Source organism: Protopterus annectens, chromosome 14.part0, assembly GCF_019279795.1.
Source record: "Protopterus annectens isolate FY-2018-M chromosome 14.part0, PAN1.0, whole genome shotgun sequence".
In the NCBI taxonomy this organism is placed as follows: domain Eukaryota; kingdom Metazoa; phylum Chordata; order Ceratodontiformes; family Protopteridae; genus Protopterus; species Protopterus annectens.
In genome coordinates this window covers 513,335,513-513,351,938 of record NC_056748.1, presented here as the reverse complement: position 1 = coordinate 513,351,938, position 16,426 = coordinate 513,335,513, and the positions used below count along the sequence as shown (strand labels likewise).

At 41.3% G+C, this 16,426-nt stretch overlaps 1 protein-coding gene across 1 annotated transcript in view; it reads left to right on the top strand.

Annotated features, from left to right (window-relative positions):
- The window catches only part of ARMH3 (armadillo like helical domain containing 3), a 2,648,735-nt gene that overhangs the window by 2,192,733 nt on the left and 439,576 nt on the right, over positions 1-16,426 (top strand). Inside the window, exons 20-21 of the mRNA XM_044055591.1 lie at positions 2,516-2,642; positions 13,790-13,865. Of these exons, the coding sequence (XP_043911526.1) occupies positions 2,516-2,642; positions 13,790-13,865 (203 nt within the window). The remainder of the gene's footprint in view (positions 1-2,515; positions 2,643-13,789; positions 13,866-16,426) is intronic.

Below are 16,426 nucleotides of genomic sequence, written 5' to 3'. Positions count from 1 at the left end.
TCGCACCATTCTGACCCCTTCACGAGTGGTCTCTCAATTGTCAAGTAGCGGAACGCATATTCGCACGGTGGGGAACCCCTTCATGCGATCTTTTGCTTCTCCCTCAAACACCAAGTGCGACAGTTTTTCGCTCTAATACCTCCTCCCGGAGGTACCCCAAGAGACGCCTGGTGCATGCTTGGCCACCCGGTCTTCTGTATGCCTATCCACCCTTGCCTCTGATGCTGCAAGTCCTTCAGAAAGCCTCTCGGGTGGGTTGCAGAATGATTCTCATTGCTCCATTCTGGCCTCGACAGATCTGGTTCCCTTCCTAAGGTCTCACTCGGTGAATCCTCCTTGGATTCTAGATCCCATCCCGGATCTGATATCCCATCCATCCTGCATTCCTCCTCCGAACCTGGACAACCTGAAGCTGACCGCTTGGCTGCTCCAGTTCCACTCTTGATAAGGACTCCGGTATTTCTTCACCGGTAAAGGCTATTTTGGTGGCGGCTCATAAACCATCCACTAGAAAGGTTTACCAAGCAAATGGAAACGCTTTCTCTGTGGGCGGAGCAAGGCCTGAATCCCTTCACGGTTCCTCTCCCTGTAGTGCTTGACTTTCTAACCTCTCTCTTTAATGATGGTGCCAGCAGTTCCACAGTCAAAGTTCAACTGGCGGCAATTTCTCACTATCACATTGGTCAAGAGTCTATTCCTCTTATGTCAGCCAAATTGTGTAAAACATTTCTTAAAGGTACTTTTCTTCTCAGGCCCCTATAAAACAAGCAGTTCCTCCTTGGGACCTTTCTTTGGTCCTACAGGCCTTGACCGCTCCCCTTCGAGCCGGCTACGGTGGATCTCAAATTCTTGTCCTACAAGACAGCCTTTTGGTAGCCATTACATCTGCCAAGAGAGTTTCTGAACTTCAAGCTTTATCAGCTAAACCTCCTTACTTGGTATTTCATCCGGACCGTGTCTCCCTCAGGACCAACCCGTCCTTCCTTCCTAAAATCGCTTCTGAAGCAAACATCAATCAATCCATTAACCTCCTGTTTTCTTCCTAAATATGAAAACAAAGGTGAATATAAGCTACATTCACTAGATGTTCACAGGCAACTTAGATTTTATTCAACAGGACAGCTGGTCATAGGCAATCCGACCAGCTGTTTATTTCCTTTGCAAAATTCAATTTGGGCAAGCCAATCTCTAAAGTTTCTCTGTCCCGCTGGATTTCACAGTGCATTTTATTGGCTTATCAAGCGTCAGGAAGGCCGCACCGGGGTGTTCATGCCCATTCAACCCGGTCAGTATCTACCTCGGCAGCCTTCAAGGCTAGGATTCCTCTAGATGATATTTGTGCAGCAGCCACGTGGGCTTCATCTCATACATTTATTTCCCACTATAAGTTGGATCTTGCATCTAGGGGTAGAGCATCCTTTGGCTCCGGTGCTCGAATATCCTTCCATGATGGCCCAAGATTCAGGTAGCTGGGGACTCTGTCCCACAGGTTGCAGACAAATGAATATCCTACTTCAGATTTAGAAGTTATGTACTCACCATAACGTTCCATCTGAGTAGGTGTATTCATTTGTCTGCAACCATCCCGCCCTCCTATCCCCCTGGCCTTTTCAGTTTCCTGCATATTCCTTGTTGCCCTTTTTAGGGTATTGTTGCTTTGGCAAACTCGATCTGAGGTCATGAGGGTAGAGCAGGGCATTATGGGTGAGGGGAGGAGCTGAGAGCTTGGATCCATAGCTGGAAAACCATGCCGGTTCGGATCCGATATCGGATCCATAACCCACAGGTTGCAGACAAATGAATACACCTACTCAGATGGAACGTTATGGTGAGTACATAACTTCTAATTTCCTTATGGTTACTTATGCCAGACTATTTGTGCATAGTTTCCTCAAAACAAAGCCTTTGTAAAGGTTACACTCTGAAATTGAAGTGTAGTGTGGTACAAAAGCTGTTTATGTGGATACAAACTTAAGTAGTACTCTATCACAGTGCTGATAAATTGTGTTGCCAGGTTTTTTACTGGTGTTCCATTCACAATGTAGTTGCTTATTGTGCATGTGCTAATTCTGTGTGAAACACCAGTATGTGCTACCATGGTGTTCAAGAGTGAGATTCATTTGGGCTGAATGATACTCTTCACCAGTATTCTATTAGTGGACACCACATTCCAGCGCATGAGTTCTGTTCATTCCTGAGAGAGAGGCCTTGCAGTTTTGGAGTACAAATAGATTTTATGGGTGAGTCTTTGTAGCCATGATATGTAGGCAGTGAACATGGGAGCCATACAGTCTTGGAATAGAATCTCACAGGTACTGTGTGACTCTGTACACATCTCTTGACACATTAGCATTGAAATTTGGTATAGTACATTCAGCTTAGAAAAACAAGCTAAATAAGCATCTTTTAAACAAGACACATAAGAGGAAATGTTTTAAATCTCTCACTGTGTGTGCATATATGTTTTAATGTTTCCTGTATTACAATGTTCTTGACTTTTTTTTTCTCTTCACAGGTTGTAAATTTATTCAACATGTTTATCACATATGGAGACACATTTCTACCCACCCCCAGCAGCTATGATGAGCTTTACTATGAAATAATCCGTATGCACCAGGTCTTTGATAACCTTTACTCCATGGGTAGGTTTTTCGATTTTCGTAATGCTCTGTTTTGTTACATTTGGTCTACTGTTTAACACTGTTTCTCCCTATGAATAAATTGGGTACATTGTCCTTTAAAAAGTGCTAGTCTTCAGATGGAGCTTAGGTAAACCAAGTTATGATTTCATACTCATCACTTGTAGTACTCCGATTCGATTAGATGTTTGCTGCATAACTTTGCTTCTTTTTTAGGGGAGGAAGCTTACTGCTGACTTCAGATCTCATGATTTCTCCTATTGCTTCTTCTTGCCAGGCAACCACATTTGGGGGGCTCACCTTGGCATGTCCCTTCACTGGCTGAGTCCCCTCCCTCCAAAGAAGAACCCCTGTGGCTGTACAGGCTGTAATTTCCCCCTGTTACCAGGGAGAGGCATTGAGACACTGGAACCATTGTACCACTGTCAAGCTAGGGTTTTTTTGCTGAAGACCTGTGCCTCCCCACTGTTATGCTGGGTGACATCACCTAACTGAGCATACAGTGACACCATGAGGGAAACAACTCCTCCTACACTGTGACATGTCTTTTTGTGCTTGCCCACCTGCTGCAACAACAGCCTCTTGTTAGAGCTATAATGTCTGCACTGGGGCTCATGAACATCCTTGCTCCCAGCATATTCCCATACTCTCCTGTCTGTAAGAGGCAATCAGTCCAGCTGCATCATCCCCACTCCGTCACTATGTGAACTCTAACAAATGCCTGAGCTGCTAGCTGAACTCACCCATGAGATGCTATTTTAAAAACTTTTTGATGGGTTTTGAAGATTTCTACCTTTGAAGATTTCTTGGGTCACTCCTTCCAGTGAAAATACAACGTGATGAACAGAAAGAAGAAACAGCATAAGAAAAAGGGCATCATAGGCCCTCCGAGCCTAAACATTGAGTTAATTATGGTATCTCCAACTATTCTGATGGCAGTGGTTTGCCCTTTTTGATGGCAGCTTTCCTGGCCTCCTCTTCTGGGTTTGCATTGTTGATAACCTATGTAGAAGTGGTGGATGTGGGGCTTTCATTTACAGGATCTGTTTATGCCAGCTTTGCTTCACCCAGTTTCTTGGACTTGGATGTGGTATGCACAGTGACAGCTGAAATTATGTTCCTAAATTGTTCTCCCACTCTCCATTCTGGCTTTGAAGCCAGCTTGAACATTCCCCAGGAGCAATTGAACAGTGTTTTGCATAATGTTAGGATCTACTGTTTTAAGGCTGTCATCTGTTCCTTGTAGACTTTTGCTTTCTCCCAACCAAGATTTACCTTCTTTGGCAATGTGGATTCCATTTTTAATGCATGTGACTTAGTTTTCACTGAGAACCCTTCCATCGTACATCTGCATTATTCACTGTTTTGTAGAAGATGACTTAATCCCTCCAGAGACAGTCAAACATAACGGTCCTTAATGCTATGTTTTTTCCAGCTAGTGAATTTATCTTTCACCGTCCCATTGATAGTTATCACTATTATGTTATTGATGACTCACACTGCTCTTCCGGACATCACTAGAGGTGCCCAGGAGCTTTCAGTAAATTAAGCTGTCATTTGAGTTGCTACTTGCATTTGTCTCTCTTCTATAATGATACTTGTTGATGACATCATTTGTCCATTTACAGCACCTAAATGGACAAATGATGTCATCAACAAGTATCATTATAGAAGAGAGACATCTGTTCAGCTGGTCTTTTTTTTTGCCCCCACCACCACCACCACCCAGTGGTTTGCTAAAGCAAGTTACAAAATGATTAGCAGTATTTTATTTGTTTTGTTTGACTGTGCATTTCTGTTTTACCAGACTCAGACTAGAATTAGAATGAGTATGAATCATTTAAATGTTTGAACTGGTGATTTAACTCTTTTCATGCCGAGGTAGCCTATCATGTCTTGTTCCTCTTCACTCCTGCAGCACTTGTGTGAGCTGCCTTTATCTTATTTATTTTTATTTTTTAATTTATTTGTCCTTTGTTGAGTTGGTAAGTTCCACTAAGCTAGTAACCTCTTTTCATGGGAGACTCAAAATAGTTTTGGCCAGGGCATCAGAGAACTTCCCTACTCTTTTCAGTAGGTACTGTGAGATCTTTTACATCCACTTGAGCTACCACCACCTCAAGCAGATGGGACTTTGGTTTAATATCTTATCCAAAGAGGATGGCACACTTAGGAGTGTAGCACCTGTTATGCTGCACTGCATTATTAGCAGTTGATCTTCATGGCGTGGGAATAGAACCCACAAGCTTCTGCACCAAAGGAAAGCGTGCTACCTATTGGGCAACTGGACTACAGTGCTTGAAAGGGAAATGATATGCAACAGTACTGTTAGAATGTAGCTTATCTGTAGTATTCACTATGCCATGTTCAGTACTGCTATTAAACAACTTGTGTGTGAGAACATGATTTCAGTTAAGTAAAGCAAAATGTTGATTTGCTGGTTTAATTTAATACATGTATATACACACACATTATATATATATATATATATATATATATATATATATATATATATATATATATATTTATATATATATATATATATAAAATTGTGTGTGTGTGTGTGACCAAGAATAACCGGCATATTCTCTCAGGCCTTACAATACTCAGGAATTTGATATCTAATTAACTGTGTTAATCAGTTAATAGACTTAGATGTAGCCAATTCCTAATGACTGAATCCTCTGAAAGCCACAAGTAGAGAGTAATTTGCTTCAGAGAATCATCTGTACTGGGCAAAAGTTGAGTTTACCTTCCTAAGAGTCATTGACTAGGTACATTTTTTCACTGTCCATCTACTGGAGTTAGAGGAGTTTGTATTTCCTGTCAGCACACCCATGACATAGTGTACCAAGCTAGAAAGGCACACCCAGCTCTGTGCTGTCCATTCCTTCCTTGCAACCATTACATTGGGAAATGTACCCACTTTCAATGCCAAAGTAACTGATACACAGGAATCATAAAGAATAGAAGGTTATTCAACCAAAAGCCATATATCCCTTGCCAATAACCACCCTCAGATTTGACCAGTCTTTCCAAGGTAGGCAAAGCCTGTAAGTCCTGGAACGTATTTTATGGCATTTCTCTAAGCTGTGTTTGAATGCCAACATGGAGTCACATTGCTTGACATGCGAGGGGAGTTACTGGGTAATGCTTATGTAGGCCTTGGCTAGGCTTACATAGGCCCTTGGGCCGATAGCCTAGTACCTACCTATGAACCGATAGCCTAGTACCTACCTATGAACCTCTCTCTCAGTTGAGTTTTGTTTATTGTTTGATGTAAATTGAGATATTTTATTCTAGTGTTGGCTACCTTTTTCTGATGTATTGACAAAGACTGAATACTGTGGCTAACACTAGAACAAGAGATTTCAGTTTTTCTCTCCATCTGTGCCTTGCAGAAACTTATCTGTAAGGAGCAGAATGGGTAGTGTTTATAATGACTAGTGAAGAAAAATAGCATGCATAAATGTCTGAAATGCAGGAACTTCAGTTCATCTAACATGAAAAAGGAAAGATAGAAGTTCAGGGCCTCCCTTGGTGCAAGCAAGACTTTTGCATTGGGAGGAAGCCAGAGCAGGGATCTGCAGGAATGTTTGTCATCATCCCAGGGGGGAACCAGAGGAGGGGGAAAGGACAAGAAAGAGAAGTCCAGTCATAAGGCTAAACCTTATCCTTTACAGTATTCTATTTTGTTGACATCCTGCAACTTTGCCAGCAGTAAGCTTTCCATCAGGTAGTAAGCGATTGACCTTGATGTCCTTCCTTGACACTTTTGCAGCATTCCTTGCTAAAGGAATATCCTACTGAGGATAGCCATATGTCCATCCAGCATACCAAAGCCTTAGGCCCTTCCAGACGCTGTACATCAAATGTATGTCTTGCGTTCTGAATGTAAGTTACATAAGTGACATACAAGGGCCTAATCCTCAGAGCTTCTTTGCTGCCAGTCTGAACACTACTTCTTTGAGTTCAGTCTGTAAAGTTCTTCTTCACATTGTCTCAGCTGCCAAATTTATGGCAGATAAGTACACTGTTGGGGACTTTTCCTTCTTTCTTTTTGTTGAGTTACCATTTTACATGTCATCCAGAAAGGGGAAGTGAATGTGGGGGACAGATTTCCCATTAAGATAGACCCAGGAAGTGTCTTTTCTGCCTAGATGCAGACCACAGTAACACTCAGTGTGCAGTTTGTCAGGCTTTTGTACCCCAGTCCCTTTATATCCATTTGTCCTTGTGTCTGGTATATTTGGAGAGCCAAAGTCTAAAGTTGCTAGCTGAAGGAACTATGACTTCTGAATTTACCTACCCAGACATTCAGCCACCTGTCAAGAGGAAGTCCAAAAAGATACATTTGCAAACTTCTGTTGTCCAGCCTTTACCAGACGTCTCCATTGGATCAGAGGAAGAACCCAGAGGACTATCCGGTTTTCAGAGCAGCTCCCTCTTGTAATGAGCCTTTTGAAAGCTGATACAGGGTGGGTTACCTGCACGTCCACTGAGGCTGAGAATACATCTGCTGCAGATGAGAAGAGGGAGCTGCGGCTGATTATATCAGAAGGGCCTGTGGGGATTTCCCAAGCTCTTGTTAAAGAAGAAGTTCCTGATTCCCTTATTGAAGAGACAGGTGTCTGACCAGCATAAGCTTGTTATGGCAATAAAAAAAAAAAAGGTCTAAGCATGTAGCTCCCTTGGATGTTCATCGTGTTACCCTGCTGCAGTCATCACACTCTGGTTATCCTGCCGTCAGGCGGTCCCGCAGTCGGCCAGAATTCCAAAGTCTTGTCCCAGATGTCAGGTGCCCCTAATAGGTAGGCAAAAATATATGTATATATATATATATATATATATATATATATATATATATATATATATAACTATCTTGGAAAAAGTAAAACAAAACCCTTAGGCACAAGCAAATACACCACAGTGGTTGTATAGAATAGAGATAAGTTCAGCTAGTTTTAGTGGGGATGGAGGGAGGGCAACCTGGACTGCAACAGGGTATACACTCGAACATCTACATTTATGGTAGGTACAAAACTGTGCTATGTTCATCATGTTACCCTGCTGCAGTCATCACACTTTGGTAGAATCCCAAAGCTAAGGATGGGCGGAGGAGTCAAACAGGGTTAGAGGGGGCTAGAAGGCCCTGCAAAACTGCAGTGGCAAAGCCCGCCCTGGTCTTAGAGTAAAGTGGTAAGTGATAATGTTTGGTGAAGGTGTGTACTGAACTACCGGTTGCAGCTTCCAGAATATCCTTGGTTGGTACCCCCCTGAGGAAGGCTGTAGATGTAGCTGCTGCCCTGGTAGAATGTGGCCTTATGGTAGCAGGAACTGGTTTTCCATGGTGGATGTAGCAAAAACGTATGCAATGTCCTATCCATTTGGAAATGGTTTGTTTTGAGATAGCCTTTCCTTGTGATGCTCATTTCTCTTTCTTCTGACAAACCTTCCAAATTGCTATTTTCTTCTAAAATTCTCCCCTTGCACAAGAACAGTAGTACTATGGACAGTTATGGGGAAAAATTATATACCTCTCCCAACCTGGCCATAAACTAGAAGACCCTTATGACCAGGTATGTGCTGGCTGTTATGTCTAAACCTGGAAGTGTTTTGACTAACATGCTAGATTTTGAAGCGTAAGACTTCTGCCATTTCCTTATTGAGCTCTGTTTTCAGGTGGCTTGTCCCTGTCAAATGCAGCTGTGATGCTGCTGATGCTTCTTCTTGATCTGCTGCATCAGGGTCTGTTATACAAAGGTACTTCTGGCTTATGCTGCAGTCTGTTCTTGAAGATGTAAAGTTCACATTGCTGGATTCCCCCGTTGGACACTCAGAATCTGTTTGGTTCTGCGGCCAATGCTGCAGAGCTTTTTAAAACCTTACAGGATAAAGGCAAGGTTATACAGGACCTTAAACAGATTTTTCTTTCCCCTATCCCTAAGTTTCAAAGGAATTACCTGTCTAACTCTTCCTTTAAGCATAGGCAGCAGAAACCTCTCAAGTAAGAAATCTTCCAAAATGATGTTTTCAGACAAACATTCACAGGATTGTAGGGGTCAGAAGCCCTCTTTTCCTGACAAATCTGCTTCTATTGGACATTTATCCTCCCCTACTCCTCGGAACAGATTCCTGTTTCCCTCTGGCTAACTCTGTCCTACCCCATCTGGCAGCAGATCACCATGGATTCTTGGGTTCTTTCTGTAATTCAAAAAGGGTACTTTGTGGTTCTGAAATCCCTTCCACGCTTTTCTGGGATTCTTCAGTCTCCACATTGCCAACTTCCTCACATTCCTTCCCTTCTTCAGGACCATTTAGTTCAGGAAACTATTCATCCTGTTTCTCCCTGTCAGAGAGAGACAGGCTTTTATTCTAGAATGTTTCTGGTTCCCAGGAAGGAGGGCTTTTAGATGCCTAATCTCTCCTTTCTCAACACTTATGAGAGTCCCATCTTTCAAAATGTTCTCTCTCCAGTCCCTGTTTCCTTTCCTGCTTACTCAGGCCTACCTGGTGTGTCTGCACCTGAAGAATGCTTATGTCCACATTCATATTCACCCTTTCTTCAGGAAGTGTTTATGGTTTCCTGTTTCTTCTCCAGATTATCAGTTCTCTGCTTTGTATTTTGCTCTTTTTACAGCTCTGAGGGTCTTTACCAGATTTCTGGCTGCAATCATAGCATACTGCAGAATCCATGGTATTCATATTTTTCCCGATCTGGATGACCTTCTATTTTAAGCCCCTTTTGGACAGAATTTTGACTTTACAATGCTTTGCAGTATGAATTTCACCCTTTCAAAGAATATGTTCTGACCCCTGCACAGTATCAAGTTTTCCTGGGGTACAGAATTTGGACACCATCTATGATGGTTTTTCTTCCTCACCTTTTTGACGGCTTTTTTCCAGTGTCATCCTTCTTTACCAGTGGTGTCTGCAAGAGAGTTTTTGTGAGCCCTAGGGTTCATGGCTTTCACTTTTCCTGTGGATCCTTTCAACAGACTCCATATGAGGATACTTCAGTGGTATCTGAAGACTATTTGGCTTCAACATTGTCATCCTCTGGAGTTTTTCATTCTTCTCCTGTCTTGTCTCAAACATGAATTTATCTGCTGGATTCATCAGATATCTGAAATGAGGTTTGCCATTTTAAGCTCATTCACCCACTCAGGAGCAGTATATATATGCTCCCCAACCCAAACCTGAATCTTTCCAACAACATCGGGGTCCAGGGAGTGTGGTGTCCCCAACAAATAGAGAGTCTTAGCAACATCAAAGAGATGAGAGCTCTGCTTTTAGTTCTTCAGTCTCTACATTCCCTCTGGGTTTCAGGTCCTGTCAGGGTTTTCACAGACAACACCACTGTCATATGGTAAGTAAATAAGCAAGGGAGCACAGAGTCATTCTTTCTTTGCAGACTAACTGTTCTTGTTTGAGAGTTTGCGGTCAGCCATCTTCTGATCTTTTATGCACTTTACATTCCCTCAGACACAAACTAGTGGCAGGCAACCTGAGTAGATCCAGGGCAGATCCTCATGAATGGATGCTTCACACTGTCTTTCTGGACATTATCCATTGGTGAGGTACTCCTTAAGCAGATCTGTTTGTCTTCCCTCTGAGCAGGCACCTTCCCAGGTTATGTTCCAGAGTGCTGAGTTCACTGGATTAGAAAGTGGACTTTATGTCTTTTCTTGGATAGGGTTGTTTTTGTATGCTTATCCCGATGGGACAGACACAGAATCTTGTTGCTGACTCCACTTTGGCCCATACAGCATTGGTTCCCCCTTCTGTTTCATCTGTCTAGATCATCACAGGTTACATCAAATGATGCATCTCTTCACACAAGACAAGGGCTCTCATTGACCCTCATCTGTTCATCCTGTGTTTGACACTTTGGGTGATAGGTTTCTTATTTGTTTTTGACACCAGTTTTCTGAGGGCTTACTTTGGGTATTGCAGGAGGTCAGAAAACCCAATACTAGAAAATCCTATATTGCTAAGTGGAAACTGTTTTCTTATTGGTGCCACAAGCATGAACAGGAACCTCTTTTTGTGGGTATTCCTACCACTCTTTCTTCTTTGTCAGTTCAGTTCTGGGATGGCATACTCGTCTCTTAAGCCTCATTTGTTGTTTGCCTGCATTTCACGTTAGATCCACCCAGTTTCCTCCAGTTTCCTCTAAGATTTAAAAGGTTTTAAAGGTGGAAGCCATCCTTCATGTTCCAAGAAAGCCCCTTCTTTCTTCTCTTCTTCTTGTATTTTGTTTTTGAAAAAATTCTTTTGAACCTCTTTTCTTTCCTCTGTCTTCTTGTACTTGGTCTGCACTTTTTTGACTTGGATTACTTCCGCTAAGATGGAGAGTCTTTCACTTTCTTTACCTGTGAACTTCCTGTTTTTTTTTTTTTTTTTTTCTTTTTTTTTTTTCAGTTCTCTCGCATGAGTCAATGACATGTCCTTAAATCATCCTTCCCATTTTTCTTCTTAATTCACACTTCTTCCACCTAGAATAGTGGTGAGAGGGTTCTTTAGACAGCTCAAATATTGAGACAGCTCAAATATTATTTTATTTGGATAAAACTTTCTAATAAATCTGAGAATTTTTTTTTTTTTCCTTCCATGACGAGACTAGTTTCTTGGTTTTATTTTCCTCTATTCATTTCCACTTCCTGCTCTTCTTTTCATTTCTAGCAACTTTTCTTATAAGTTTTTACTCTTTTTTTCTTCTCGTATAACCTCTTTCTGTTTTTTTCCCCTAAATTCTGAATGCATTGTGGTGATTTGCCTCTTAGGTTTTTACTAAGTTTCCAGAGCCAGATTTCAGGGAACCTAGAGCCAGATTTGCCAACGCCATCCAACATGTTCTTTGGAGGGCCTTCTGTTCTTCATCCTTTTTATCTCTACAGCAGCATTTTGTACTCTAGAAGTTAGTGGGGAAGAATATGTGAGTTGCATAAGAACATCAGTAACAGTACTATTCCATAACAGTAGATGTCCTCTTTTTTTGCTTGCGTATTTCTTCCCTCTCTCCCTCCCTCCTTGTTCTATTTTCTTTTCTTCTTTGCCAGCTTTCTTTCTTACTTTTCCTCATTTTTTGTCTCTCTTCATTTTCTTCCTCATGGGTTGTTCAGTTCAGCTCTTTGTTCTCTTGGGGCAGTCTTACACCTTAGGATTCATATATCATCACCCGGCATCCTGGCCCTAGGGCTTGTTGTCTGACATGTGGACATATGCCTTGCACCTTGGAGGGAATAGTGTGTTGTGGTGATGTGCAGGTGTTGAATGCTCCAGGCCAAAGATGTGTGGCTATTGTCGGTGGGATATCATATAGGAAGGAGGTGTAATACATTGTGGTAGAATCATACAGAACTGTACTTATGCTATCTTACAGTTCTTACAAGAAGATACTTTCCCATTGTCGATTAATGAGCAATGAGAGATGATGATCTGACACCTTTTGAACCTGGATTCTCCCGCATATGTTTTGAATTTTACATCTGTTTCTTGGATGACCTGCTGCCAACAAGATGACTCTCTTTGTTGATTTTTCTTTTGAGGAAACCTCTACTGTCATGTTTGATTTGAGAACCTCTGCTTTTGCCCCTTGTAGGAACTCCTCTGTGCCTCAACTCAGTCACCTCTGTGTTGTCTTCTGTTCTCTGCTCAGTGCGCTTCTGCTCTCTGCAGAAGTGCGAATAGAATCAATTTGAAAGGCATGGTGCAGCTACACTCTTCAATTTGATGCCATTGCGGCCATTGGCACTGTCATCTTTCATTTTTTTGCTGATTTTTTACCTTCATTTTGAGTAGTGATCATCATTCTTTGAGCCTGTTGAGTAGTCTTGGGGTGGATCCACTGCTTCACTTTCTCTTGGAATTGCTTTATTTGATGAATCGAGTAGTGAAAGCCTTGCCTCAGAGAAAGACATGAATAATATGTCTGCCTCTGCTACCTCACCATTGCATATCAATGTGACTCTGAACACGTCACTTAATCAGACAAGGCTCCCAGGCGGAGTCTGGGAAGGATCTGTGGTGATCAGTGCTCTCCCCTCGTAAAAAAAATACAAATAGAATAAAGATCACTATTGCAGTATTCTAATACTGTTGGGTTATCTGTCCAAATAAGTTGGACATCCAGAGAAGGTACCAAAGCCAAAACTTTCCATAGATATATGACCAAAGCCCATGGGCGTAAGGATATACAAGTGTGAAGTGTTCAGACTGTCTTGCCACCAGTCCAGATTCAGGTCTCTCACCCATCTGTGTGTTCTATACATATTTGTTTGGTATCATCCTTGCCTTTGCAAGTGGCCAGTTGGGAATCCTTCCTTGTTTTAATCTGTTAGATGTCAGCTAAGATGGACAAGTGAGATTTTTGAAGGCAGATTCCTTATAAAGATACCCACTTTCAGTGTCATTTTTTTCTTATAGCCAAACGTAACTATAAGAATTGCCAGATTTGTTGGAACATTAGATTTCTCTGTTTCTGTCTGGATGCTGGAGCAACCTATCCACCTCCCCCCCTCCAAATTGTTATACTGTGAGGGGTCTGTAGCTTGACTAATATTTAAATTCCTTGTTTCTTCTTACTTTATACATGACTGTTTTGGCTAAATGTTGGCATACTTATTCTGGCGGATTCAGCATCAACAAGGGGTTATGGGTACAATGTATTTGGAGCTTGTCAGAAGTTTGTCACCATCACTAGAGGATGCCTGAGGCACCGGTGCTGATGTTCCAGTGTCTAGACATAGACCAGCAGCATTTTTTTACACTCCTATAAGTTCATAACACATTTTTTTATTACATAAATGCAACATTTTGCAGTTGTTTGTCTTGAATCCCATGTTTTACCTCTGACCATTGGTGTACTTATTTTACAATTTCTTGGTCTCAGACTCGCTTGTGAAATGACCTGTATTACTGAGGTGGTAAATGCTAACTCACTTATTTTGTTGTACTATAACATTATTGTACAGTGATGGCAAGTTATCAGCTGTTCTACAGGAAAACTTCCTTTAAGTTATTAAGACCTGTCTGGGTAATTTGTTTCATACCCCCGAATGTTAATTTTTTTGTGCCTGAAAGACTACATTACCATTGCATTTCATTTGCTTATGTCTCATGATTTATTTATCTGACTTTGTTTTCAGTTTTGAGACTATCTACAAATGCAGGGCAGTGGAAGGAGGCAGCTAGTAAGGTGACCCATGCCTTAGTTAATGTTCGGTAAGAAAACATTTAATATACTTTTTCTGCAGTAGTAACAATAGATGCCATGTTTTGTTTTTTCTTGCAGTGTTAAGATATTTTCTTCATTGCCACAGATATTCCACAACTGTTTCTTTGGATATCTGACAAACTCAGCAGTTTACACTAATGTACAATTGTTATGTTTTTCTGTCTGCACAATCTGAGTGTTTGTTTATGTATGTAGAAGAGAAAATAGAAAAGTATATTGAAGTGGCACCTTGACAAATGGGAACAGACTGAGATTTACATTAAAATACACCGTTGATATATGTCTGCTGAATGATACTCAGTTTCTTGCAGAAAGTAGCAGCTGAGTGGTTGAAGCACTTCAGACAGACCATATAATAATATAGTTCCTAGTAGTTTCACTTCCATTTATGTTGTTGTCTAGATGCAAATGGCTGTTGTGAAATTCATTATTTTAGCTGGATGGTTTCACTAATCACTTTAGCTTGGTCTTCTAACATCTTGAGTTTGGATACTAGAGATGGGCAAGCCTGGCTTTTTTTTTTTGCTTGTTTTAAAGAAGAAGAACAGAGTTAGAAGTCTTGCTTGACTCTTGGAGCCCAATAAGGGGAAAGCCAGATATAAGAAGTGGGTAAAAGACATGTTGCTATAGAGATATTTGTAATCCTGCGCATGTGCTAAAGACGGATAGCTTATTTGGCTAAAAAGGATGTAGGTGCTGCACCTTCAGTTCCATATTTAGGATTGAAGGTTGTGCGTCAGGCCTGGCAAGCCGGCACGTACAAATCAGCTGCCAATCATTAGCGGACGTGAGTTCCGCTGTGGCGACCCCTAACCGGGAAAAGCCGAAAGACACAAACAAACTGTAGAAGAAGAGCACTGGTAGCACCACAGAAACATGATGTACAAATTCAAAATTTATGGCTAATACACTTGGGGGTTGTATGTCAATGTGAAAATTCACGTACAATTTCAGAAAGTCATTGCTACACTTCTCCTAGTCCTGACATCAGAGTCCCTTCATCTGTCTGTTCTTTCCATAAAGCATGGTGGATACTGACTTAAGGTTTTCTCTGCTTTGCTTTATAATATCAATAACAGCTAGCTACACCGTACTCATAATTATTATTTTGTGCTCTGTCTTTCGTTTATCCCTACTCCCTTGTCACAGGACATCTTTGTGTGTATCAAGATTTTGCTTGCATTTATTAGTTTCAATACTGATATATTTCACTGTCCTTTGTGCATATTAATATCATGTGCTCATGGCTGTATTCACAGTATAATATATGCTTCACATTACTGCTCTTCTTACTCTCTGTTATACTTGATTCCCATCAGACCACAGAAAAGTCACTGAGCCATTATAAACATAAAATTAGAATGTTACGGGCCTCCCCATAAGAGAGTGCTGCACTGTACAATAGCAGACTAACCCCACCGACACTCGCATACCATTAAACGTCCTTTTTGTTGGTGGACATTGTGTACTTGTTCAAGATTTGGCTTGCTACATTAGTCCTTTCTTATTGTTTTGCTGTCAGATACACACACATTGTGACTATTATTCCTTTGATATTACAGCGAGTTGTTTTATTAAAACAGTACCAAAATGATGATGTTGCAAGTGTGCAGTTTTTACCGACTTGCTTGAGGTTCCAGTGACACAGCCCTGTGTCTTTGTAAAAGCTGGCTGTGTATCATCAAAGTACAGTAGTCACATTGTAAATGCTGTACATATAAATTTATTCAACTGTTGCTTGTGTGCTGCTAACACATGTACCCATTTGCTGTATTATAGTACACCATGCATATTTCTATATTTATAGTCATTTCTGAGCTTGTGAAAATCACATTTATTGTAACTTTTTGTTAGTAAAAGTTGTATATCTGGAGCTTTTCTTTGTTGGATTCCATTGGAAATGTGCTTTGCCCCATTGGTCATATGAGATTAACAAATAAAAACTTAGTAAAAACATCATGCTCAGTGAGAAGAGTTCAGGAGTGAACCACAGCTCGTGACATTGTGAAGTAGCAACTCCTTCAGTGTATCACATCCATACTAACCCAGCTAAATGTTAAATATATTAAAATTAAAGCACCGTGTTCATAGGATGTTCTTCGTGTTTCACTGTTGCAGTCATCACACTTGGCTTATCCTGCCAGGGGTAGCCCTCAGTCGGCTCAAATACCAGAGGCTTAGTATTTTTGCGTCAGTTGCTGTCACTTCAGGACTGACGTCAGGTCGTAAGTGGTATAAAAACAGGCAGCCGACGCGATTACATCAGTCTTTCTTGCCGAGGAGCCCGAAGCAGAAGCAGTTCGCACGAGTGCCGGTCGGCCGCTACCTGAGTTTTCATTTCCAAAATCGAAGTTGAAGTCTTCTAAAGCTAAGTACCCCATTGGGCATCCTTTTTTCTTGCTCTAACCGATGTCAGAAAAAGTTAACAATTGTCTCTTCTGTGGAAAGCAAATACCACACCTAGATTTCCATTCTTACTGCATCACCTGTTTAGGCCCAAACCATGACATACCTCACTGCCGGTTTTGTGCTTTGTTCAACGCCCGAA